The sequence below is a fragment of the Dama dama genome, chromosome 14 (assembly GCF_033118175.1).
Source record: "Dama dama isolate Ldn47 chromosome 14, ASM3311817v1, whole genome shotgun sequence".
Classification (NCBI taxonomy): domain Eukaryota; kingdom Metazoa; phylum Chordata; class Mammalia; order Artiodactyla; family Cervidae; genus Dama; species Dama dama.
The window spans coordinates 46526825-46550765 of NC_083694.1; the positions used below are offsets into that span (position 1 = coordinate 46526825).

The window sequence follows — 23941 nt, forward strand, 5'->3', positions numbered from 1 at the left end:
GCCTTGTCATGCATGCACACACATATACACGTACGGGGGGCCTCCAGCGAGGCTCATGTCTGGCCCGCTGCGGGTGCCTCGGTGGGGTAGCCAGGCCTTGTTTCCCTGGCACAGGGCAGGGTCTGCCCTCCCCTTAGCCGTCTTGTCTCTGGAGGAGGGTACGTGTGGCAGTGACTGCTCTGTCCTGCGCTCTCCCAGGGCCTGCGTGCGTGCGTGCGTGCGCGCTTGTGTGTGTAGAGGGGGCCTGGCCCCAGCCCAGGGCAGATGCAGCCAGGAGCGGCAGCTGGGCTCTCGGAAACAACCGTGGTTTCCATTTTCCTTCCTTTGGCTCAGTGAGGGCCCAGGGTGGGTAATGAGTTTACCATGAGGCTGACGCCTGGACAACTCTTGGAGGCCAGGCCCTGCCTCCGCTCCCAAAATAACACTACATGGCGGCCCTGGGACGGGGGGTTGGGAGGGACATTCTGGGGGCGGTTCTCTTGGGCCTGTGTGGGGCCACAGTGGACCCCAGCTGAAAACTGACCTCCTGGGCTGGGCTGGGCTCTGGCCATCTAGGTTGGAAGCAACGAGGCAGGACATTTGTCCCCTTGGGGGACTGGGAGGTGGGGAGGGGGACTTTTGGGCTGAGAGGCTTTGAGCCCCCAAAGGCAGGTTGAAGAGAAACCTGAAAGGAAGGCCTCCTTCCAGCACCTTGCTGGCCCTCTCCCCTGCAGCTGGGGGTGTGTCGGGGGCCATCTGATTGCCGGCCAGCCCCTCTCGTGGTCCCAGTGCCCCTCACAGCCCCCTGATGGCTCCCATACTGCTTTCTCGGCCATCAGCGTCCTCCAATCCAGCCTCTGCCTAGCGCCCCCAGCCTTGCAGCCAATCACGTGAGACTTGACTTCAGCAGGAGGTGCTGGTGGAGGCGGGGCCCCAGCCTGCAGTTCCCCTACGCCCCACCAGCTCGTGTGGCTTCATTCTGGGTCTGCCTGTGCACCTGTGAGTGGGCACAATCCAGTGCCAACCCCCTGGAGTACCCAGCACAGAGGGCAATGTAGGTGATCAGTGGGTAGCCAGTGACAGCTACCCAATCCAGCATCCACTGTGCCCTTGGACTGTCACCCTCACAAGAAGGGCACCTTGGGGTCAGGGCAGTGACCTCTGGGGCCTGAGAGTCTCTTCTCTCTGTCACACACACAACCCCACCTTGCCTCCAGAAGATTTAGTTCCTCCTGAGAAGTTTAGTTTCTCCCCATCCCCCAGCCAGACAGGAAGGGTCAGGGATTCCCCCCTGGCCTGGGGTGGGGCTTGGTCTCTTCGTGTCCCACTGGAGGGCCTCCTTGTCCCATGTCTTGACCTAGGAACTTGGGTGGGAGACGCAAGGCCACCCCCCAACACCTGCAGGCATTGAGTGCTCCGAGTCCCAGCCAGGCTCCCCCAGTACCTGCTCTATAGCCAGAGGCCAAGATGACCTCCCTCTCAGCAGGTTGGCAGCATGCCACAGGGCGACCTGGGACCTCGAGAGGCCTCCTGGAGGGCTTCCTGGAGGAAGTGTCCATAGCACCAAGGGACAGATACCACAAGTGTGGGGAGGAAATGCGCCTTGTTCTGCTTCCTGCTGACCCCAGGGACATGGCAGTCCTGGCCCTGAAGCCCCAGTTCAGGGGTCTAGGGTGGGACAGGCCCAGCACTAAGGGGAGCTGCAGCTTTGCAGGGGCAGCATGGGGCCCTCTCCCCAGTCTGGGTTCTGGCAGAGGAGCTCGGTGGCTGTCTAGCTTGGAGAGGAAAGCTGGAGCCGGCCTGGCGGGTTGGCGGGGCGGTGGGTGGGGGGTGGTCCGCTTCTTCTGCTGACACACAGACATTCCACCGGGCAGAGACACCAGCCCAGTCTCCGCATCGGGAAAGCATTTCCCAAACCGCTTCCAGACCACAGCCGCGCGCCTGCGTATGCTTGGTGGCACTGGGGAGGCCAGTGGGCCCTGCCTGGGCTGCGGCGGCTGGCCGCCATCACGCTGTGCCCAGCCTCGCGGGGATGGAGGCCCAGATGGAGGCCCAAAGGACCCCCACCCCGGGTCCTTTAGGGAGGTGCCTGCTGCCTGAGCTCATCCTGTCACGAGTTGTCTCAGGCTCAGCTGGGCTGCGGGGGAGACAGCTCTGCCTCCTAGAACCGGGTTCTGCCCAGAGCGGGCACTCGGGTACTCGCTGAGGGAAAGGAGCGAGGGAGTGAGGGCTGAAGCGGGGAGGAGGGACGGGCCAGCTGCAGGGGAAGCAGAGTTGGCAGTGGCGGCTCTCGGGGGGAGCGGGCTGGGGAACTTTGCAGAGAAGGCCCCTTGGGATTGGCACTCAACAGATGTGTAGGAGCTCACTGTGTGCGGGTAGGAGGACGAGTGGGCATCTTGGCTGCCGTGGACGCTGGGGTGCTGGGAGGGCCAGGCCACCCACGAGGTATGGAAGAGCCAGGGTCTGGAGCCAGTGCCTCCTGGAAGTGCTGTGCCCAGCGTCCACATGGAGAGCCCTTTGGTGGCCTGGGCAGGCCATGTTTCCAGGAGCCTGGAGGAGGGTGCCCAATGAAGGCAGGATTTAGGTCAGACCTGATCCCCGGCGGCGGTCCCCTTTGTCCTCTGTGACCCTGCGTTTGTCATTTATCCCCTGGATGAAGACTGTACGAGAATGTCCGGGACCCTGTGTGCAAAGGGCAGGGTCTAGGTGGGCACCTGGCTGGAGAATTCCCTTCTGGGCAGAATGAGGGTTTAATTATAGGTGCGTCTGGGAGGCACAGACCTGCTTCATATGGGGACCATGAGACGGTGAGGAAAGAGCTCTACTGGAAGTCACAAGAGTCGGTGCATGCTGTGGAGCAACTAGCCTGAATGCTGCAGCTACTGAAGCCCGCGTGATTAGAGCCTGTGCTCTGCAACAAGAGAAAACACTGCAGGGAGACGCCCTCGCACCACAACGAAGACCCAGCCCAACCACGAATGTTTTATAATTAAAAAAGGAGTTCGGTGACCAGGTCTGCATGCTGGACCCCATGCCAGGCTGAGCAGTGGGATGCTTGGCAGTGTCTGGAGCAGAGTGTCTGAGGCCCCACACCTGTGTCCAGCACCCCCCTGCTCCCTGCAGCCTGACTGGTGGCTGCACAGGGACCCTCAAGTTTTTGTTAGTGTTGTTGGGAGCAAATGTGATACATGCTGCAGTGATAAACAGAGTTGGCGCATTGTGGAAGGCACTGTTCAAATGGCCACGGGGAAGTGTGTCCACCTGGGAGATTTGTGGGGGCTCCCTAGTTTGACAGGCTGGGATCCACAGGCTGTGGTGCTGCTCCGGGGGAGGTGGGGAGAGTCTTACCCCCAAGGCTGGGGCAGACAGGCAGGCAGGCCTGTTTCTGCACTGCCTGGCACCTGGGGGGCGGGTGGTGGGGGCAGACAGTGGGATGAGTTGGCTTCTGGGCTGCAGACAGGACCGGACAAGGCGAGACAGTGCCTCTCTCCATAAGCTTGAGGTTGCCCCTTTGAACCCTGCCCACAGGTGGGCTGTGAAGAATGACAGCCAGCAGTTTCTGGATAGGGCTGGCTCAGGCAGGGTGCCATGGGTGAGCCATTGGGCGTCAGCAGAAACCTACACGAGATGGGGGGCTGGGGGCCCAGCCTTCGCCAGGCCTGAATGCACAGGTCTCTCAAGTGAACAGCCAGTGTGACCCCACCACCCCTGAGGAGGGCTGCCTGACACATCTGGGACCACCGGCTGTGCCCAGTGGTCTGGGGTTGGAGGAGTGTCCATGATTCTGCAGCCTCACCCCTGGGGCTCACTGTCCCTGCAGGCTCGGGCCCTCCCCCATCTGCTGTATGCGTGCAGTGGTGCCTTACCAGGCTCCCGCAGGTACTGGTCCTGGACCAGTGGAGAGATGAGGGACACCGGGCTGGGGACCTGGGGAAGTCCTCACCCCCAGGACATCCACTGCCGTGGTGTGGCCTCGAAGTGCGCCGGTTCCCTACTCTCCGCAACCTCCGTCGAGCTGCCTCGGCGGAGCCCGGGGGCCTTGCCAGCAGGGTGGCCTCCATCCACCTCTGTATTGCGTATTTTCTTTAACTTGTTGGCTCAGGGATCCCGCCTGTGCGAGCGCCCGTGTGTATCGATGTGCCCGTGCAGGTCCGTGCAGGACTCTGGGTGTCTTGTGTACGTCTTGCACACGTGGGTCTGCTTGTGCACGTGTCTGTGTGGGGGTGCTTGCTCTTGTGGATGGGTCTGGGTGTGTGCCGGGTGCGTGAGCGCGCGCGTAGGAATGTGCGGAGCGGGTGGGCGGGCGGCGCGCAGGGGGGCCCGCGCTCTTTCTGAGAGTCGGGGGCGGGGCGGGGCGGGGCGGGGTGGGGCGGGGCCTGGCTGCGGCGAGGATTTGGCCCTTACCTGCGGGGGGCGGAGGGAAAGCCGAGAACAGAAAGGCGAGGGGCGGGGCGCGCCCCACCGGAGCCGCTCCAGCGGCGCCGAGCGGAGCGGAGCCGGGAGACCCGAGTGCGCGCTGCCCGGAGCCGGGAGGGAGCGGATGGGCCATGGAGGCGCCGCGGAGCGGGCTGGCGGCTATCTGGTACCTCGGGCTGCTGGGGAGCCTGGCGCGCGTCGCGGGCACGCACTACCGCTACCTGTGGAGGGGCTGCTACCCATGCCATCTGGGCCAGGCCGGCTACCCCGTGAGCGCCGGCAACCCGAGGCCAGGTGGGAGCGGCGGGCTCTGCGCGGAGCGGGCGGGATGCGCTCTGTCCCGCCTGCGCTGCCTTTGTTTTCCTCCTTCACAGTTTGCACCCCGGGAGGCTGATGGCGTGGTTGGAGGGAGCGGGGTTGGCTCAGACGGGGAGGCAGCCGCTGCCTCTGGGACGGGCCCCGTGTGCCCTGAGTCATCGGACATTCCTGACCCGTCTCTGGCCTGGCTGCGTGGGCTGCTGACAGCATTTCAGCCCCTCGACCAGAGGGAGGAGAAACGTACAGCAGCTGTGTTTGCCCGTGGGCACCAGGGCTGCACTTCCCCGCGGCACCAGCAGCTCTGGGGGTTAAGCAGGAGGGGTAGGGCAGGCCCAAGAGAGAGGCCCTTGGGGTCTTGGAGTAGAGTTTCCTTTTCCAGGGTCCCCAAAGCCTCGGCCCCTTGGGGGCTGTGTGTGGATGTGGCAGGTGCTGTCTGTCACCCCCCCCACCCCCATCCCCCAAGGCTGGGGAGTGTGGTCAGCCTTGTGGGCAGCAGGGTCAGCTGGGAGGACACCAGCAGCCCTTGGGAAGCAGCTGAACCCCTGTCCTGAGTCCGTCCTGCCTCTTCCACGCTGGTACCCACGCTGGGCCAGCCTCCTGCAGGAAGCTCCTGAGCGTCTATGGGTTCCATGGAGTTTGGAGTCTGGCAACCTCAGGAATGTGACGAGAGGTGTGGTGTGCCATGAGTCATCGCCTGCGATGCTTCGACACCCGGTGTGGGGCAAGGCTGCGTCTCCGTGCACCAAGGACCCTGAAGCCCCTGGTGCAGTTGCTGCCCGCAGTACTGTCTCTGGGCTGCAGCCGTCTGTCTGGCAGGAGCAGGCAGGTCCAGAGCAGGGCTATTAAAGCAGGGCCAGGATTGGGCTCCCCTCCACGGCCTTCCAGGCCCCTGAGTGTGGTTCTGTGCAGGGCATCTGGTCTCTGTGGAAACACGGACCCTGCTCAGCTGTCCTCTGGGCCAGTCTGTGCTGCTCTCCACCAGAGGACACATAGATCTCTGAGCAGCAGGGCTGGGCTGTGACAAAGTCCACTGCCTCCCCTGGCTTTGTCACTCGCCCTCTGGGGCCAGACCCCATCCCCACAGGGTAAGCAGCTCTCCCCCTGGGTGACTCAGTCTGGGCCGGCACTGTCATTCCACCACTGGTGGCATTAAATGCTGAGGGCCTGTAGCATCCAAGGGCCTGGGGCTGAGCAGGGGCGGGCAGCACTGGGCTTAGGGAATCAGGTGTCCCCGCTCTGTTCTGAGAACTGATGGGCGTGTGAAGGGCCCAAGAGAGGGCCTGTGGGTGATGGGATGGGCTGTCCGAGGCGAGGACCCTGCGTCATGTTTGGGGAAAGCAGGACAACAAAGTTGGTATGTGCTGAGCGGACCTTTCTGCAGGGATCCTGGGGGCTCAGGTTTTCCTGTAAGTGTGGCTGAGGTTTCAGAACGGGCTCATCTGGGGTGGTTTCTGCAGGGGCTGTGTGCTCCTGGCTTCCCGTCAGTGTGGCGATGGGCCCTCAGAGGCACCATTGCCCAGCTAGTCCCATAGGCTTCCAGGGGAATGGCTCCTGTACAGGGAAGTATCCCTGAATGCCAGCGAGTGACCCACCCCAAGGCTGCCACATCCCCACTCACATCTCAGCTGAGGGGAGCAGTGAGACCCCAGGGACTGTCCTGGTAACCCTGGCCTGCCTGCTCCCAGCAACCAAACAGCTGCAGCCTGGGGCTGTCCTGAGGCTTTGGAGCCCTTGGTATGGGTGGGAGCGGCTCTGCCTGCTTGTCTGGAAGGAGCAGGCTTCGTCTCCTGATGCTCCGAGGGGAGGATGGCAGCCTCCAAGCCCCCTTTCAGCTGGGAGTGCTACACTACCATGGGGACGGGGCCCCCTCCATGCTGTCTGGGTGGGCTGTCTGTGTGCCCTCTGGCATGGAGAGCAACAGAGACTGGCCCAGAGGACACCTGAGCACGGCCCATGTCTCTGAGGAGAGCAGATGACCTGCAGTAGTTTCAGGGTCCAAGGGGCCAGTGCTCAGCCAGGGTCTCAGGGCGCCCGTCCCACTGCCAGGGTCACCGGGTGGAGGCAGTGTGTGGCGTGGAGGTGAGGGCAGCCTGCAACGTGGGACCCATGGGAGTGCCTCCAGCCCCCTTCCCTCCCCCCGCCCCTGCTGAGACCACAGCGGCCCTCACCTCGGCCGTCGGGGGCTGGGCTGGCCAGAGTGGTCTTTTGGGAACCTGGATTTCTAGGTCGGGTTGTCTGAGCCTCTGTGACACTGGAGAGGCTGCTAGATGCTTATTCCCTCTGTGTTCAGTTACTGTGGCTTCTGGGACATGTTATCCCAACCTGATGGCTGAAAACCACCCAGGTCTCTGGTACCTTACCGTTCTGAGGTCAGAAGTCTGAGAAGGGCTAACATGAAGGTACTGGCAGGGCTGGTCCCTCCTGGAGGCTTTGGGTGAGCATTTGCTTTCCCGCATGTCCAGCTTCTAGAGGCACCTGGACTCCTTGGCTGTGGCCCCTCCTCCACCTTCAAAGCCAGCAGAGCAGCATCTTTTTGTTGTTTTAGATACTTATTTTTTGATGGAAGTATAGATGATTTACAATGTTCAGGCGTACAGCAAAGTAATTTGGTTATGTGTGTGCTCAGTCGCTCAGTCGTGTCTGACTCTTTGCGACCCCCTGGACTATAGCCTGCCTGGCTCTTCTGTCCATGGGATTCCCCAGGCTAGAATACTGGAGTGGATTGCCATTCCTTTCACCAGGGGTTTGGTTACACATACACACCCCCCCACATATATGGGGCTTCCCAGGTGGCTCAGTGGTAAAGAATCTGCCTGCTAATGCAGTAGACACAGGAGATGTGGGTTCAATCCCTGGGTGGGGAAGATCCCCTGGAGTAGGACATGGCACCCCACTCCAGTATTCTTTGCCTGAAAAATCCTACGGACAGAGGAGTCTGATGGGCTGCAGTCCATGAGGTCACAAAGAATTGGACACGATTTAGCTACTGAACACATATACACGTATATACTCTTTTAAAGATTCTTTTGTACTATAGGTTATTACAAGGTATTGAGTATAGTTCCCTGTGCTATACAGTGGGTCCTTGTTATCTGCTTTCTTATACGGGAATGTGTATGTTAATTCCAAACTCCTAATTTATCTCTCCCACCCTTTCCCATTTGGTCACCATGAGTTTGTTTTTGTGTTTGTGAGTCTGTTTCTGTTTTGTAAATAAGTTCAGATTTTTTTTTTTTTTTAGATTCCACGTATAAGTGATATCAGATGGTATTTGTCTTTCTCTGTCTGACTTACTTCACTTAGTCTGATCACCTGGTCCATCCACGTTGCTGCCAATGGCATTGTTTCCTTTTATTTTTTTTTTTTATGGCTGAGTAGGATTCCACTGTATGGAGCCCTCCTCCCTTTCTCACTTGTAAGGCCTGTGTGATGACCTTGGACTCACCTGGAAGCTCCAGGATAATCTCTCATCGCACCTGCAAAGTCCCTTTCGTTGTGTAAGGCTCCAGGATTACGATGATCTCGTCCTCTTTGCGGGGTTGGGGGCCCGTTATTCAGCTGACCACACCCTCCTTAAGAACTGAGCCTGGGCTCCTCAGGTCACAACATGACCCCAGTCATGGTCACAAGGTCATCACAGCGTCAGCAGCTCCAGGTCACGGTTGGTAGCTGAGAACAGCTCTGATCTCTCACCAAGTGGCCCGCCTGGGAGTGGGGCCAGCACGGATTCGGTCACTCAGTCCTGCCTTGCTTTCTGAATGAGTTGTGTCAGTAAAGGGGCCTCGATCTCAGAGCTGGATGGACCCCAGCAGGAGGTCATCTGCCCGCCCTCCCGTAAGCCGGGAGGTGGAGGGGGAGGCCTCGAGCTGTGCCGCTGGGCCCAGGTAATCTGGACAGGCTGACAGCAAACCATGGGCACTGGGGAGCCTGGCTGGGCCTCATGGCCCCCTGCCTGTGCCGCTGGTCACGGCCACGGTCACAGGCAGGGCAGCTTTGGAGGTGGGAAGGGCTCCCGGGTGCCAAGGGGCTGGCTGGGCAGGCGAGGCTTGTGTGATTTAGGCAGGAGCCTGGGGACACCTCTCTAGTCTGAATGTCCCGTCCTTGCGACAGGAGGGTGTTGAGAGTGTGGTCACATGGGTGGGGGGCGGGGGCCCGGCCGTCAGGGCTGCCCCTGAAGGAGCCCTGCTGATGACGGGCCTACCTGCCACACCTTCCCCACCTGCTGTCCCAGACTGCCCATCAGTTTGGTGTCTTTGTGGCCCCCAGGCTGCTGGCTCCCTGCACGTCCGCTCAAGGATGGGGCCTCTTGGCCAGGTGCCTGAGGGCCTGAGGGTGCAGTGCTGCTGTGTTCAGCCACTCCCCAAGGCCAGCATCTGAGGTGACCAGCTGAGAGGTGGTTTGGGAAGCCAGGGTCCCCGTTGGTCTGTCTGCTGCATGCCTGCCGCTGGGACCATCTCTGGAAATGACAGCCCCTCTGTCCTTCTGCCCACCCAGCGAGGCCGCTTGAGACACACTGGGGTCCAGTCAGTCCACCCACCCTCTCAGACAGCGCACGTGGGATGCCTCTTCCCCCTAACTTTGCTAAGCCCTTACTGTATACGCAGCGCTATTCTTCATGCAGTCGCTTTCCTTTTCAGGGACCTTGAAGGGGTCACAGAGAGGAATCTGAGCTCAGAGGGGACGGGGTCTCCTTTCTGAGCCCCTTGGGTGGCGGCTGTGCACCCTGCCCTGCCCAGCGGGTGTGGGTCAGCCCACGGTTCCCCCCACCACCATTCAGCTGACTCCCCCACTGGAGGGCCCTGGGTCCTGAGACCTCCCACTGTGCCCTGGGTCCTCTGGCCCCTGAGACTCTTTGGGGCTCCACTGGGGGCTGTTAACACTTTACCTTCAACCTTCCACCTGCTAATCATTCTGGTATCATTCCAAGGAAGACTCCCCGGGTCACCATGTTTCCAAGAAGTTCTCTTGGTCTCATCTCCTCTCTGAACAGTCTTGAGGCTTGAGGGGCACCCTGGGGTTCCCCCCGGCATGGTTGTGGTTTGTGCATGGAGCAGAGGCCAGGCCTCCCAGGGTCATCTCAGGTCATTTCTGGAGGGACAGGCGCATGGATAGAGTCAGGGTTTCTGTCCATGGGAGGCACGACCTGGTGGGCAAGTTCTGGGGAGCCCGCCAGGAGGAGCCCCACCCCTGCGCCTTTGAGACCCTGCAGAGGTGTGCTCGGGTGGCTCGGGCTTTAGGAGGGGCACCTCAAAGGTGGGTGTTTTCACGGGGACGATGGGTGAGAGCTGGAGGGTGCAGTCACAACATGTAGTGTGGACCCGGGGGATTATTAAGCAGAATTAGAGGTGGCTCTTCCTCCCAGGTGGGCCCCAGGTGTTGGAGACAGGCCTGCCTTCTCTCCGCTCTGCTCCAGCAAGCGTGGGGGAGGGACTCTGGACTGTGGCGGACAGCGTGGCCTGAGAAGGAAGGGTCCCGACACCCGGGCAGGGGTGGTGTCCTGAGAGAAGGGGGCTGGACCTGCTCCCAGGGGCCAGAGCAGAGCGAAGCCACTGCGTGGGTTCTGTTAACCCCGGCCCCATGTCCTCCCCCTCCCCCAGATGTGGACGAGTGCCAGGTGCACAACGGCGGCTGCCAGCACCGGTGTGTGAACACCCCAGGCTCCTACTTCTGTGAGTGCAAGCCCGGCTTCCGTCTCCACGCGGACGGCAGGACCTGCCTGGGTAAGCAGTCTCCTAACCTCAGCCGTCCCCCCACCCTTCTGGGTGTGCTCAGGTTTAGGGGGTCCCTGCACTCCTGCACTGATGGGTCCCTTGGGGCCTGTCTGCTCAGTGCAGCCACCGTTACAGTGGCTCCGTCCTGCCGAGTGTGGCATACCAAGGGGCCCTTGCCACCCATCGTGGGCCCTTGCCAGCACCATTTGCGTGAGGTCACCAGCACTCAGATGGTGAAAGAACGTGTCCTGGGCCCGGAGGTCTACACTGAGGCCAAACCCTGGGCTCCTGGGTGCTGTGACCTGGGCTGAGCACCCTCAGCGGTCACAGCTGAGTCTGGCTGGGATGCCAAGGCCACTTCCCAGGGGACTCCCACAGTGGGGAGGAGCCCTGGGCCGCCGTCCCCTCCAGGGCCCTCTGCTGCAGAGGCTGAGGACGTCCTTCTGCAGGGACGCAGATCCAGCTGTGCTGCCCCAAATGGGGAGACTTGGTGCCTGCCGGGTGGTGGTGGGGGTGCCCTGCCTGGGATGCAGGGTTGCTGTTGGTCTGCAGAGCTGGGTTTCCCGGGCTCCGGTCCCCCATCCCAGTCTTGGAGAGCCTGGGAGTGGGGCTGCAGCAGGCGGGGAAGGGGTAACCAAGAGGTAGGGTATTAACCCTCACTTCCTCTGTGGGGTCTTTTTGCTGTGGGGATGGGCTTGATGGGGGTGCCTGGGGCCGCTGATGGCCGCCCCTGCCAGCATGGTTGGCTCCAAGGAAAGAAGGGGAGCATGGGTGCCCACTGGGCAGAGGGTAGAGTGTAGAGTCCAGGAGTCTGGGTGTGGAGCAGAGGGCGTCCACTGCCCTTGTCCCCCCTGCCCTGGCTGCTCTGGACACAGGTGTCGCGGACACAAACTGCCCCTCCCTGCTGGCCACTCAGTCTGGGAGACTGCTTGGGGATTGTTCTCTGTGGGCTGGGCTGGTGGTCACCCTCCTGGCCAGGGCTCTCTCCCAGTCTGTGGCAGGGAGCCCCTTCTTTCCACCCTGGAGACCTGGAGTGGGCCTGGTCGGGCTCTGAGCAGCCTCCCTCCTTCACGCCTCGCTGCTATGTGGCAGGGCGGCCTGCCAGCCCTGGGGGGCCCTCCCCAGCAGACACGCTCACATGTCCGGGCTGCCACTCAGGGAGCGAGGCCACTGCCCTGTAAAGTTTCAGAGCTGGAAAGTGGAAACAGATGCAGGAATGTTGTGATGTGCTTCAGGGCAAATGCAACGGGGTGCAGCCCCGGCTGCTGGTCCCCGGGTCCCCTGTATTCTCCCTTCCTCTGGGGCAGGTTCTCCTCAGAGAAGGGCATCCCTGGGGGTTGGTCCAGGGTGGGCTGGGCTGGGACACCCTCCTGTCTTCCTGGATCCCCCCAGTCCATCCGATGGTGGTCTTCACTGAGCTGCCAGAATGGGTAAATAGCACGCAAAGGGGAGGGTGCCTGTCAGGGCTTTGGGAGGATTGTGGCGATCTCTAAGAGTGGCCTTGAGCTGCTGGCTTCGGGCAGCCCAGGAGGAATACCCCGCTCCTGGAGGGGGATAGCCTCCTTTGGGAAGCCCAGGAGGAATACCCCGCTCCTGGAGAGGGATAGCCTCCCTCGGGCAGCCCAGAAGGAAAGCCTTGCTGCTGGTCTCCTAGCCCAGCCCAGCCCATCACCATGCTGGAGCCCCTCCCTGGGAGATGCCTGAGCTCGGGGCTCCCGAAGTCTCCACCTGTGGCATTTGCTTACATCATCGACTCAAAGGACATGAGTTTGAACAAACTCCGGGAGGCGGTGAAGGACGGGGAAGCCTGGTGTGCTGCAGTCCCTGGGGTCGCAAAGAGTTGGACACGATTGAGCAACTGAAAAACAGTAACAACACAGGGTCTTCTAAAGACCTGATGCCAGGGCCCCCAGTACGGTCTGCACAGCCTGGTATGAGGCTGCTGGGACCTTACCACCCCCTCTGCCTACCACCATCAACTCTGTACCCCCAGACTGTACGGTCCCCAGGACCTCAGGAGGTCTGCAGCTCTCTTGGGTGCTTGTGCCCACCTCCTGGCCACCCATCTCCTGGCTGCTCCTGCCAAAGGGGGCAGGTGAAATACCCACATTCTGCAACTTCCAATCGCAGCGGGAAATACATGCCACATCCCCTGCACACACTCACTCACACTCACGCACACCTGTGGGCAGATTCCAAGTATCTGGAATTTCTGGGAACTGATACCTGCAGGCCGACCACCAGGTCTTCTGGGAGTGATGTGGGTTTGTCAGCCCGGGTCTGTTGGGGGGCTGCCTTCCCTGTGGGGGCCCTGGGCTTTGCTGAAAAGTTTCCAGAGCAGATAGGGGTCTCCTGGGGGCTTTCTCCCAGGCAGAGCAGGAAGCAGTTGCTCTAGGGGCACCCTGCCCTTCTCCCTGAAGGGCCCCTTTGGGTTGCAGAGGGACCCTCCCCGGCAGCAAAGCACCTGACCTACGGCCCTGGGGTGGGTAGGGCGGCCGAGCAGCAGATGAGGGGCTCCTGGTGGGGCCCAGTGAAAGGCACTGCCTGGGCCCTGCCAGGCTGCTGGAGCTCCCTGCTGCTTTGCTGAGAGGTGTGGGCCCTCCCTGCTTCTCCTGCAGGACTCCCAGAGCGCAGGGCATGGGGGAGAGCTGGTGGCCTTGTCTGAGGTTCACAGTGGGGGCACCCTCTGGGCCCAGCCCAGCCTAGGGTCTCAGCAGACATTGATGGGAAGATCAGGGCAGGACTGGGCCCCTCCCCACCTGTCCCCACCCCCATGCAGGCCAGCTGCAGGCAGGCTGCACAACTGGAGCACAGCTGCCCTGGACCCCCGCCCTGGGGCCTGCTGGGGTCCTCTGGGCAAGGGGAGGGGTGCTCTGAGCTCTCCTGGGACTGACGGGGCAGGCAGGGAACAGGTCCGGGCACTCCTCCCTTCAGCAGCTTGGAATGAGGGCTATGGAAATGCTAGAGGGTGAGAGTAAAGGAGGTGCCCACAGGGAAGTGGCAGCTCTTCCTCCATACAGGGTGGGAAGGCCCTACGTGCCGGGAGCTTTCAGGTTGGTGCCACTTCATGGCACCCAGGGATCTGGGAAGTCTTCAAAAGTGTTTATGTTTAAGAGGGCCCTTGAAACAGACAAGGGGAGACTTGAAACACTCTTTCAAGTTGCTTTAGAGGCAGGGAGAAGTCAGAAAGCACACAGTCTTCCTGCACCCCCTCCCTTATAAAAGGCCCCTTGCAAATAACAGACAAAAAGTTTCCATTTTTAAAGTGAAGATTTACAGAAAGGATCTTACCGTCAGCCTCAAAGCCGCTGAGTGCCTCACGTCTAACCTTGGCTGCTCTTGTCCAGCCTGGCCCCAAGAGAAAGAAGCAGAAGCAGTCTGGTGTCCTGGGTGCTCCACCTCCAGGGAACCCCCTGGGTTTGTCCCCACCCCCGCCCCACCAGGCTCTGGGGTGGGAAGAGGTGGGCAGAGAGAGGCCCAGGCTGGTCCAGCCTGCTTCTTACCCTCAGGGATGAGGAACTGGCCCCCGTCCTTCCCCAAACTGTGGGAAACGGAGCTGCAGAGAGCTGTGCTGGGCGGTGAGCCTGGGGGTGCCTGTTCTTTTCTGTGCCATGCTGCAGTGCGCCCAGGGTAGACCCATAGAGACCCGCTCCCGGTCTTTGGGAAACCCTCCTCCTCTGGGCTAGGGTGACTCCTGCCCAGAGGTCCCTCCTGGACCCTGGCCTTGAATGTCCCCCATGGTGAGCAGCATGCCCAGTCTGAGGGGCCATGATGTCACTGGTTCAACGAGCAGAGGGGTCCCTGTGACACCGCGGGACCAGCCCCTGGGGAGAGGCAGGTCCTCTCCTCCTTCTCCCCTCGGCCTCAGACCTGTTGAGTCTTTTGGATGGACACTGTGGGGAGGATTCTGCTGTCAGCCTGCACCCCTGGTGGTCTGGAGTCAGATGGACCCCACTGTAAGAGCCCCTGGAGGAGGAAATGGCAACCCACTTCAGCATTCTTGTTTGGAGAGTCCCGTGGACAGAGGACCTGAAAGGCTGCAGTCCATGGGGCTGCAAAGAGTCGGACACGACTGAGCAATTGAGTGCACACACAGTGCCCACAGTACGGGGAGGGTCTTCCCGCACCCCACCTGCCTTTGGGGTTCTCCCTCAGGCGTGCCAAATGGCCTCGGGGCAGACGCTTCCCCAGGTCTGGGTCTCCCCGGTGAGGGGACAGCAAGGGTCTGCACAGGGCCCCACAGCTTGCTGTTCCCCGACTCCTTGGCAGGGAGGCTGCCAGGGCCCCTGGAGGCTTCGTTGGCAAAGCCGCAGGCAGCAGAGGGGTGGAGACTGCTAGGCTCTTCGGCAGAGCTCATCCCTGCAAACCACAGACGCAGTTCTGGGCACGTTTTCAAGTCACCTCCAGGTCCAAAACAGGCTGCAGTTTCTGAAAGGAAGCGTGCCTTCCCAGCCCCAAGGGGCCGCTGAGTCTGAATGGGGAGCAGGAAGGGCCACCCTGCCCGGGGCCACCCTGGGAGGTCACCGCTGTGCCCGAGACAAGGCCCTGTATCTGCAGGCTGTCAGTGCCCTGGGGGGACAGGAGGGTCACACCCCGACCTGGGGAAGCCAAGGCAGTGGCCACAGACCCTGGGCTGGATGCAGAGATGCTGTGGGGAAGCAGGGGCAGACTGGGGCCTCAGGAGGTGGGGGCTTAGAGTCAGAGAGAGTTTATGAGGGCAGAACCTAGCAGGGAGCACAGCGTGGGAGTGGGGAGAGGTGTGAGAGTGTGGATGGCCTTGGAATGTGCACCAGGGGCTGCAGAGCCAGGTCCTCACCTGCGAGTGCATGTCCTGAGGTGGGCGGGCTGGGCGGGGTGGCTGTAGGGCCTGGGTCCAGGCTTTGCTGCGTTCTCTGGCCGGGAGAGTGTGGGTGCTGGGTAGTGCACAGTCTGTGGTGGGTGTTGGTGGGTCGGAGGGAACGTGGCCCGTGGGTGGGAGCGGCTGAATCTGTGCTGCAGGGGAACGGTGCCCTTGGGCAGTGTGGAGGTCCCAGCCGAGGGTCGGGGATGGGGCAAGATGCACAAGGCCAGGCTGTAGGCAAACTGTGAGCTGCCAAGGGGGACAGGGCAGGCCAAGCCCACATGAGTCTCCCCCACTGGCTGAGCCGGCGGGCCACCCCTTGTTGGTCCCACCATCCTGGCCCTGTGGCCAACAGAGGGATTCCTAGAAGGATGGGTTGTACATAGCTGCTGACCACACGTGGTGTGAGGCTGTTGGGACCTGGAAGCCAAGCCAGTCTGAGGGCAGTCATTACGAACCCACGAAGCCGCCATCCAGCCTGCTCCGATCCACCGGCTGGGGCTGGAGGCCAGAGCAGAGTGGGCTGGTGGGCTCGGCACACAGCCAACAGGCTTGTCCTAATGCCACCAGCCTGCCAGGCACAGCCCCTTGAATGGCCAGCTCGGGTGGGCCAGCGTGCTGGTGTCCTAGGCCGGGGCCTTGCCAGCCGAGCCGCCTTGCAGGTCAGCTGTGCAGAGCCCCACCTGCACCTCCACAGCGCTCACACGCACCTGATGCTGGGCTCCAGGTGGTACCGCCTGTACCTCCAGCAGTGGTGAGCCAACCAGCATGGATGGAGCAGACCCTCTTCCCCGTAGGACATCTCGAAGGTCCAGTTTCCTCACCCCTGGCTGTGGGCTGGAGCGACCCCTGTTGGCAAAAGACGGAGTTGTAGCCTGTGCTATTAGAACCCGGGGCTTCCCTGGTGGCTCAGATGGTAAAGAATCAGCTTGCAATGTGGGAGACATGGGTTTGAGCCCTTGGAGGAGGAAATGGCAACCCACTCCGGCATTCTTGCCTGGAGAATCCCATGGGTGGAGGAATCTGACGGGCTACAGTCCATGGGGTTGCAGAGTTAGATGCGACTGACTTTCACTTTCAGTTTCTGTTAGAACCCGCGAGTCCCCTGGTTCTGGTGCTTGCAAACTGGGAAGTGAAGGTGCAGTAGTCGGCTCAGGCTGCCCTAACCAATGCAACGACTGGGCTGCTTAGACACGGAAGTTTATCTTCTCACTGTTCTGGAGGCTGGCAGTTCTCACTCATGGTCCCAGCCAATCCAGTGCCTGATGAGAACATTCTTCCTGGTGTGGCCATGGGGACAGAGACAGAGAGAGACTTTATGTCTTTTCTTTTTTTTTTTTTTTTAAGCTCCTTCCCATATTAGGGAAAGGGAGGTCTTTATTGTTAACAAATACTTTAAATTTGTTTTTTTGGCTGCAACAATACGGGGGTGGGTTGCCTTTTCCTATTCCAGGGGATTTTCCCAATCTTGGGATCACACTCAGGTCTCCTGCATTGCAGGGAGATTCTTTACTGCATGAGCCACCAGGGAAGCCAAAAAATATTTTTAGTTTAATTTAATTTTTCTGGCTGCAAGGTGTGTGGGATCTTATTTCCTTGATCAGGGATCAAACCTGTGTCCCCTCAATTGGATGCCTGGAGCCTTAATCACTGGACCACTAGGGAAGTCCTCATGTCTTTTCTTTAAAGACACAAATTCTGTTGGATCAGGGCCCCACCCTTATGACCTCATTTAACCTGAATTGCTGTTGTTCAGTCACCAAGTCATGTCCGACCAATGGACTGCAGCATGCCAGGCTTCCCTGTCCTTTGCTATCTCCCTGAGTTTGCTCAAATTTGTGTCCATTGAGTTGGTGATGCCATCCAACCATCTCATCCTCTGCCATCCCCTTCTCCTGCCCTCAGTCTTTCCCAGCATCAAGGTCTTTTCCAATGAGTTGTCTCTTCGCATCAGGTCGTCAAAGTATTGGAGCTTCAGCTTCAACATTAGTCCTTCCAATGAATATTCAGAGTTGATTTCCTTTAGGATGTACTGGTTTGATCTCCTTGCAGTCCAAGACTTTTAAGAGTCTTCTTCAGCACCACAATTCATTATTTCACTTCCAAATACGGTCACATTGATGGTTGAATTTTAGAAGTGCACATGTGAATTGCAGGGGTACCCAAACATTGGTCCCCTTAGGACTGTGGAACCCCTCGCTCCTGTGTTCTGACAAGCTTGCAGCTTCAGCTCTGAGCCTGGTCCATTCAGGCATGGGGCAATGGAATGTGGACTCCATGCTATGATTCACAGTGGCCTGAGGGCCTGGAAGCTTTATCCCCAGCTCTAGGCGCTGGGCATGCAGAGGCTGGCCTTCCCCTGAGCTGCACAGCCCAGCGCCTGAGAAAAACTACCTTGCTCAGCTTTCTGGGAATCCTGGGCACAGGATGTGTGAGATGATGATATGGGACTTGGCTCCTTCATGGGCTGCACAGCTTGGGAGCATCTGGAACGTTAGGATTTGTGCAGCAGAGCGAGACACTGGCTGGTGTTGGGGAGACTCGGGGCTGCATAGGGAGCTGGACACCTCCATGGCCCCCACCTGCCTGGGATTTCTTCCCCGGTGGGCTCCTGTGGGCCCAGTGCCAGGTCACTGCTGGGCCCGTCTAGGGTCTCCTGCCACAGCTCTGTGGGACGTCCTTGCAGCCGCAGTGTCTGCCCAGCCGTTCTCCTGGCCTGGGCCCTGAGCCCCTCTCTCCATGTGCCTGCCCGGTGCTGCCAGGAGGGGCTTCTGGTTCCTGTTATGAGCTCTGGGCGGGATGCAATTGGTGCTGTAAACACAGACAGGGCCCCAGGAATGGGCCGGCCCAGGCCATGCTTGGAAGCCTCTGGAGTTGATGGCAGTGGGTTAAGCAGAGCTGTCTTGGGGGAGGCAGGCGGGGCCTTGGGGGTGGGTGGCTGGAGAGGGAGCCTAGAGGCTGACTGGGGCCAGAGACGTGGCCATCCTGCCTGCCTCCATCCTACCTGGGTCTCGGGTCTCTGCTGCTTCCCCTCAACACGTGGCAGAGGCAGGTATGGCCAGGAGACAGAGCCCGCACTGCCGCCTCAGGTGTTCACCCCACCCCAAGAGCAGGGCTGGCTTGGCCCCGGGGGTACCCTCAGCTCCAGTTCCTCCCCACCACGCTCCTCGAGGAGAATCGGTGGGATGGCGAGTGCTGTGTTTTGGCTTTTGGGGAGCATACTTGCTTTGAAGGAAGCCTTGTTCTTGGCAGACAGTGTGGGCCTGGCCACTCTGAGCCCTGAGGCTGTTCGCTTGCTCTGTGTGCGGACGCGGCTGCTCCTGGCTCCATGGGCCTCAGTGGTGGAGTGGGCTGCTCCTGGCCACCAGACCCACTGACAGTGAATGGCCTCTCCAAGCTCGGGCCCTGGGGCTCCCCTGAAGTCTGATAACAGCACAGGTGGCATCTGGGGGGTGAATCCCTGCCCCCCAGCAGTCGCAGAGTTTAGTACCAGCACTCAGGCTTGCTCTGGCCCAGGCCGGCTGGGCAGTGATCTGCGCCTCCCCGCGGTGCATCCCTGAAGATTCACTGCAGAGCTGGGAACCTGTCCCTCCCTAACCACAAGGCCACTACCAGTGACTTGGTGGAGCTACCAGAGACCAGGTGTCCTCCCCGGGTGCCCAGTCTTGCCCAGTGCCCCCTTCGTGGGCACAGCCTCAACATATCCACCCAGGACATAGGTACCCACTTGGCTAGCCTGACCCATAAGAGGCTTGCTCGAGGTGGGCCTGAGCGGGAATGCCTGGACCCCTGGCATCCTAGGACTGGGATGGGGGTCCCTACCTCTGGCCTCACCAAGTGCTGTCCCCACAGCTGCTGAGAGGAGTGGCGTCTGGGTGAGGTCAGGTGGGGGTGAGGCCCCACCTGGGGTGGGCAGATGCTGCAGTGGTCCGACAGGAGCTGGGGGCTAGGCCCGCAGGTCATGGTGGCTGTCCACGGAGGCCCACGCCTGCCCCTCTGCCCTGGCCTGATGACCAACAGTGGAGTGTCTGGGTCTTCCCCAGCCTCTGCTGGCCTCCTGCTCCTCCAGGGAGCTTCCCAGCCTGCTGGACTCTGAGCTCCGGATGCCCTGACCCTCAGCAGGGCCTGATGTTTTGTGTTCTGTGCCTGGGGTGGGGGTGGGGACTGGGCTTCCATTGGGGTGCTCTGCAGTGCCTCCCTACATCCAGTCCTGAGGCAGGCTGGGCCAGAGGACCCAGATTCTGACCATGGTCCTGTGTGTCCTGTGTGTGGGCCAAGAAGCAAAGCCAGGCCTGTGACCTGGACGGGAGCTGTGTTGTCCTCTCAAAGTCCCTGCTTCTGGGACGCAGACAGGAATGAGGGAGGGGCTTGGAGGTGCCGGAAGTTTCCTATAGGAGGTGCTCGGAGCCTGCCTGGGGTGGGGCCCTTCAGCTGGGCCATCCTCCTGGGGTGACCTGACTCCTCTCGGATCCCCAGCCATCAACTCCTGCGCCATGGGCAATGGTGGCTGCCAGCACAACTGCATCCAGCTCACAGTGACCCAGCATCGCTGCCAATGCCGGCCTGAGTTCCAGCTCCAGGAGGATGGCAGGCGCTGCATCCGTGAGTGTCCCGGGGGTGGAGGCAGGGGATTGGGGCTGGGCCTTCCACTGGGATCCCCTGCCCGTTCTCTACACTCCCTCAGACCTGCCCGGAGATCCCGCAGCCCAAGTCCCTTGGCCACTGGTGCTGCAGGAGGGTCTGAGGGGTCTGGTTGCCCTTGGCTGAGCTCTGATCACACAGGGGGCTCCTTGGCTGCGGAGAGTGATGGGGCATCATCCAGCCCCCCTGGGCCCTGGGGAGGAAGCCTGTCAGGCTGTGCTCTGGGATCTCACATCTTTGGGGGCAGGAAGCTTAGGATGGGGGTTCCAGGATGAGGAGGAAGGGCATCCTGTGTGGTCTCAGTTCTGAGGCCTGCCCTGGGCTTGGTGTGGGCATGCAGGCCTCAGCCCTGGCCCTTGGGCAGAGGAGACTGGCCAGGCCCTGTCTGGCTCCTTGCCTTGGGGTCCCAGGGCTGTGGGTCATGGAAGGGGGGCTCTGATGATGGAGAAGGTAGAGCAGGCCCAGGAGACCCCTGAGAAGTGGGAATAGGTGGGGGCAGCAGGGCTGATGCTGAGGGAGTCCCTCCCGCCCTGCCTGGCCTTCCAGGTCCCGGGGGGGTCAGGAGTGAGTGTGGGCCAGCGGTGGGGCAGGGTGGCGTGAGTTCACGGGGCTGGGGCTCTGACGAGAAGAGGGGTGGGGGAGCTGGCCATGCACCTGCTGCCTGACCAGAGCGGGCCTGGCCAGTGCCCTCTGTCTTTTCTGGAGTTGTCTGGGAGTCCCTGGGGCTCTCCTGACCCCTAGTCCACATCCCAGCCCATCAGGATGGAGCAGGAGGGGTGAGAGCTCCAGGTGGGGGCTCACCAGAGGCCCTGGAGTGGGGACCCCAAACCTGCTGGGCCCTCCACCTCTGCCCTTTGCCCCTGTTCCTCCTGGCCATGACTGCAGGGAGAAACCCGTGTGCGAACAGGAACGGCGGCTGCATGCACAGGTGCCGGGCACTCCGGGGCGTTGCCCACTGCGAGTGCCACGCGGGCTACCAGCTGGCAGCGGACCACAAGGCCTGCGAAGGTAGGATGCCCCACCTGTGCTAGGGCCAGTCCAGGTCAGCGGTGCCAGGCTCATCTCCTCACATCCCCCTTCAGGGGCCTGTGTGTGCAGGGCCAGTTCCCGTCCCGTCACTCTCGGCTGACCTGGGATGATGCAGGGTCATCTCTAGGACTGGGGTTGGGGTGGGGGGTGGGCAGGGTGGAGGGTGGGAGATGGAGAGGAGGAACTCAAGGAACTGCTCCCCAAGAGAGTCTCGTGTCTGCAGGAAGACAGTTCTCAGGGTGGCTTGTTAATTTTAAATATTTCTCTTAGGTGTTAGCTAAGCAGTACCTGCTTGTTAGGGCTTCCCTGGTGGCTCAGTGGTAAAGAACTCACCTGCCAAGCAAGAGATGCAGGTTTGATCTCTGGGTTGGGAAGATCCCCTGGAGAAGGAAATTGCAATCCATTCCAGTGTTCTGGCCTGGAGAATCCCATGGACAAAGGAGCCTGGAGGGTTATAGTCCATGGGGTCACAAGAGTCAGACATAACTTAGTGACTAAACAACAACCTGCTTATTAGAGAAAGGGTTATCACTGTGACCTGAGTGACATCCCCGAACCAGTTTCCAGGTTCTCTCTAGGCTTGCTGGTTAATGGGTGCATATAGCATCACCCCAGAGCATGGTGGGCGCAGCTTTCCAGAATATGCTCTGACCTCCTGGCTGCATGGGCATCCGCTGTGCAGTGTTAGTTACCCCATCTCAGGACTCGGGTATCTCTGCTCCTCCCTGACGTGGTTCTGGATGAACAGCCTAGGGGAGGGGTCTGTGCCTGTCCCCCCTGACTCTTGGGGTGAGTCTCTGAAGTGGTGTGGTGCCTCCAGGCATGCAGTGGTCATCTCCTGAGGTGTCCTGCCCGACAGCCATCAGAGAGACAAGTCTGTGGGTATAGAAGCTTGTTCCACATCACTATCAGGAAAGTGTTCTAGACATCACTGCCAATGTGACGTGGGGATGTCCTGGCGTTCCGGATGCAGTGGCTTCAGAGAACCCAGTGGGAAATGAGGCTGAGGGTCAGCTTCATTCCAAGGACTCTCAGGTGGTGGGACAAAGGCAGTCATCAGGGACACTAGGGTTCAGATCCCCAGGCCAGTGCCACACAGCCACAGGGAGGAAGCTGTAGCTTGACCCTGGATGACAGAGTGCACTTTCTCCCGCTGGCCCCCTGGAAGCTGGTGGCAAAAGGCCCCTTCTGTGCTCGGCCTAGATGGGGGGAGGCTTGGCAAGAACAGACATACACAGCTGCTTAGGGACCGTGGGCTCAGAGAGGCGGAACAGCGCCCACTGCTGCTGGTGGAGCCTGAACCCGGACTTCTAGCCGTGCCCTTCTCGCCCTGGGACAGAGCACAGCTCTGCACCTGGAGTGTGTTGGTGAAAGCAAAGATGCTCAGAGGGAAGCAGGAGAGGGCACCGGGGCCCTCTCCTGGCACGGGGTGCCCGGGTCCTGACCCCTTGGTGGAGACCACCCCTGGGGGCTGAGCCTCCCAGGCCAGTGGCCCAGAGCTCCCCTCACCCCCGATCTCTCCCATCAGATGTGGATGAATGTGCCACGGGCCTGGCCCAGTGTGCCCACGGCTGCCTCAACACGCATGGCTCCTTCAAGTGTGTGTGCAATGCGGGCTACGAGCTGGGTGCTGATGGCCGGCAGTGCTACCGTGAGTGGACAGTGGGCGACAGCACCACCGGGCGTGGAGACGCCACATGGCTCCCCAGCCCGCTACAACTGTCGGCTTGCTTTGACCGAGGAGCAGAACTTCCTTGTCAGTCGAGGGCAGCATTGGGCCTCGGGGCTGACTGTGGGTCCTGGGAGATGGGGGAGGACAGAGGGACCCCAGGAGGACAGGGTTCCAGGGTCCACCAGGCCCAGGAGCTCTGTGCAGCCTGTTTCCCAGCAGACTGGCAGCAGCTAGGGTGGGAGGACTGCGCCAGCTTGGGGGTGTCACCCCAGCCCTGGTCCCACGTCCCTGGTGGGTCTGGCCGTAGGGATCGAGATGGAGATCGTGAACAGCTGTGAGGCGGACAACGGCGGCTGCTCCCACGGCTGCAGCCACAGCAGTGCGGGCCCCGTCTGCACCTGCCCCCGTGGCTACGAGCTGGACGAGGACCAGAGGACGTGTATCGGTGCGAGCCGCCTCCTTCCCGACTGCCGTCCCCCAAGCCAGAGGCTCGCTGCTGTGCTGGGGCAGTGCCCGCGTTTGATGCTGTGAATGGGAACCTCCCTCCTGTTGCCTCCAGTCCTGTTCCCTTGGCCCTGGGCAGGGGTGGGGGTGGTACGAGGGGGCCTGGTGAGAGGCAGCATCATGACCCCGCCAAGCACCCACCGCCCCATGTCCTCCTGCAGCTCTGCTCAGCCACTGGGTCAATGCCTACGTACTGTGGCACGTGAGCATTTGCTCTGCGTCAGTGGGGACTCCCCAGCACCTGCCAGTCCCCACCCTGCTCCCACAGCAGGTGGGGTGGCCCTGGGTCGCAACCTGGGTCCCGGTGTGTCTGTGTGTGCAGGGCCAGGGACGTACCTGGGTGCCTGTGTGATTGTGGGTGAGTATGTGCAACTCACTTGCAGGTGTGCATACAGTCATGTGCAGGTGTGTGTGCATGTGGTTGCCTGCAGGTAGTTGTGTGTGAGTGTGCATGTGGCTGTGTGCAGGTGTGTGCACACTGCCGTGCTGTGGAAGGTGTGCACGTGGGTGGCACTGGTGTCAGCCGGGCTGTGGTGTGTGCCCTGCAGACGTCGACGACTGTGCCGCCTCCCCCTGCTGCCAGCAGGTTTGCACCAACAGCCCCGGTGGCTACGAGTGCAGCTGCTATGCCGGCTACCGGCTCAGTGCGGATGGCTGCGGGTGTGAGGGTGAGTGGTGGACGGCTGGGGTGGCTGGGGAGTGGACTGTCCTAAGGATGATTCAGGGTGGGCTCTGGCCCCCAGCCCAGCACTCTGTCTCTGGGTGTTGGTTTAGCTCCTGCTGTCTGCAGGCCTGTGGAGGCCCGCCTGTTCCCTCCCCCCAGTGGTCACT

General features: G+C 61.1%; 1 protein-coding gene across 1 annotated transcript in view; it reads left to right on the plus strand.

Moving 5' to 3' along the window:
• Positions 1–4460: 4460 nt before the first annotated feature.
• Positions 4461–23941, plus strand: part of MEGF6 (multiple EGF like domains 6) — a 38981-nt gene continuing 19500 nt past the window's right edge. Inside the window, exons 1-7 of the mRNA XM_061160548.1 lie at positions 4461–4689; positions 10311–10433; positions 19741–19866; positions 20791–20913; positions 22463–22585; positions 22914–23051; positions 23659–23778. Of these exons, the coding sequence (XP_061016531.1) occupies positions 4527–4689; positions 10311–10433; positions 19741–19866; positions 20791–20913; positions 22463–22585; positions 22914–23051; positions 23659–23778 (916 nt within the window). The 5' untranslated portion in view covers positions 4461–4526. The remainder of the gene's footprint in view (positions 4690–10310; positions 10434–19740; positions 19867–20790; positions 20914–22462; positions 22586–22913; positions 23052–23658; positions 23779–23941) is intronic.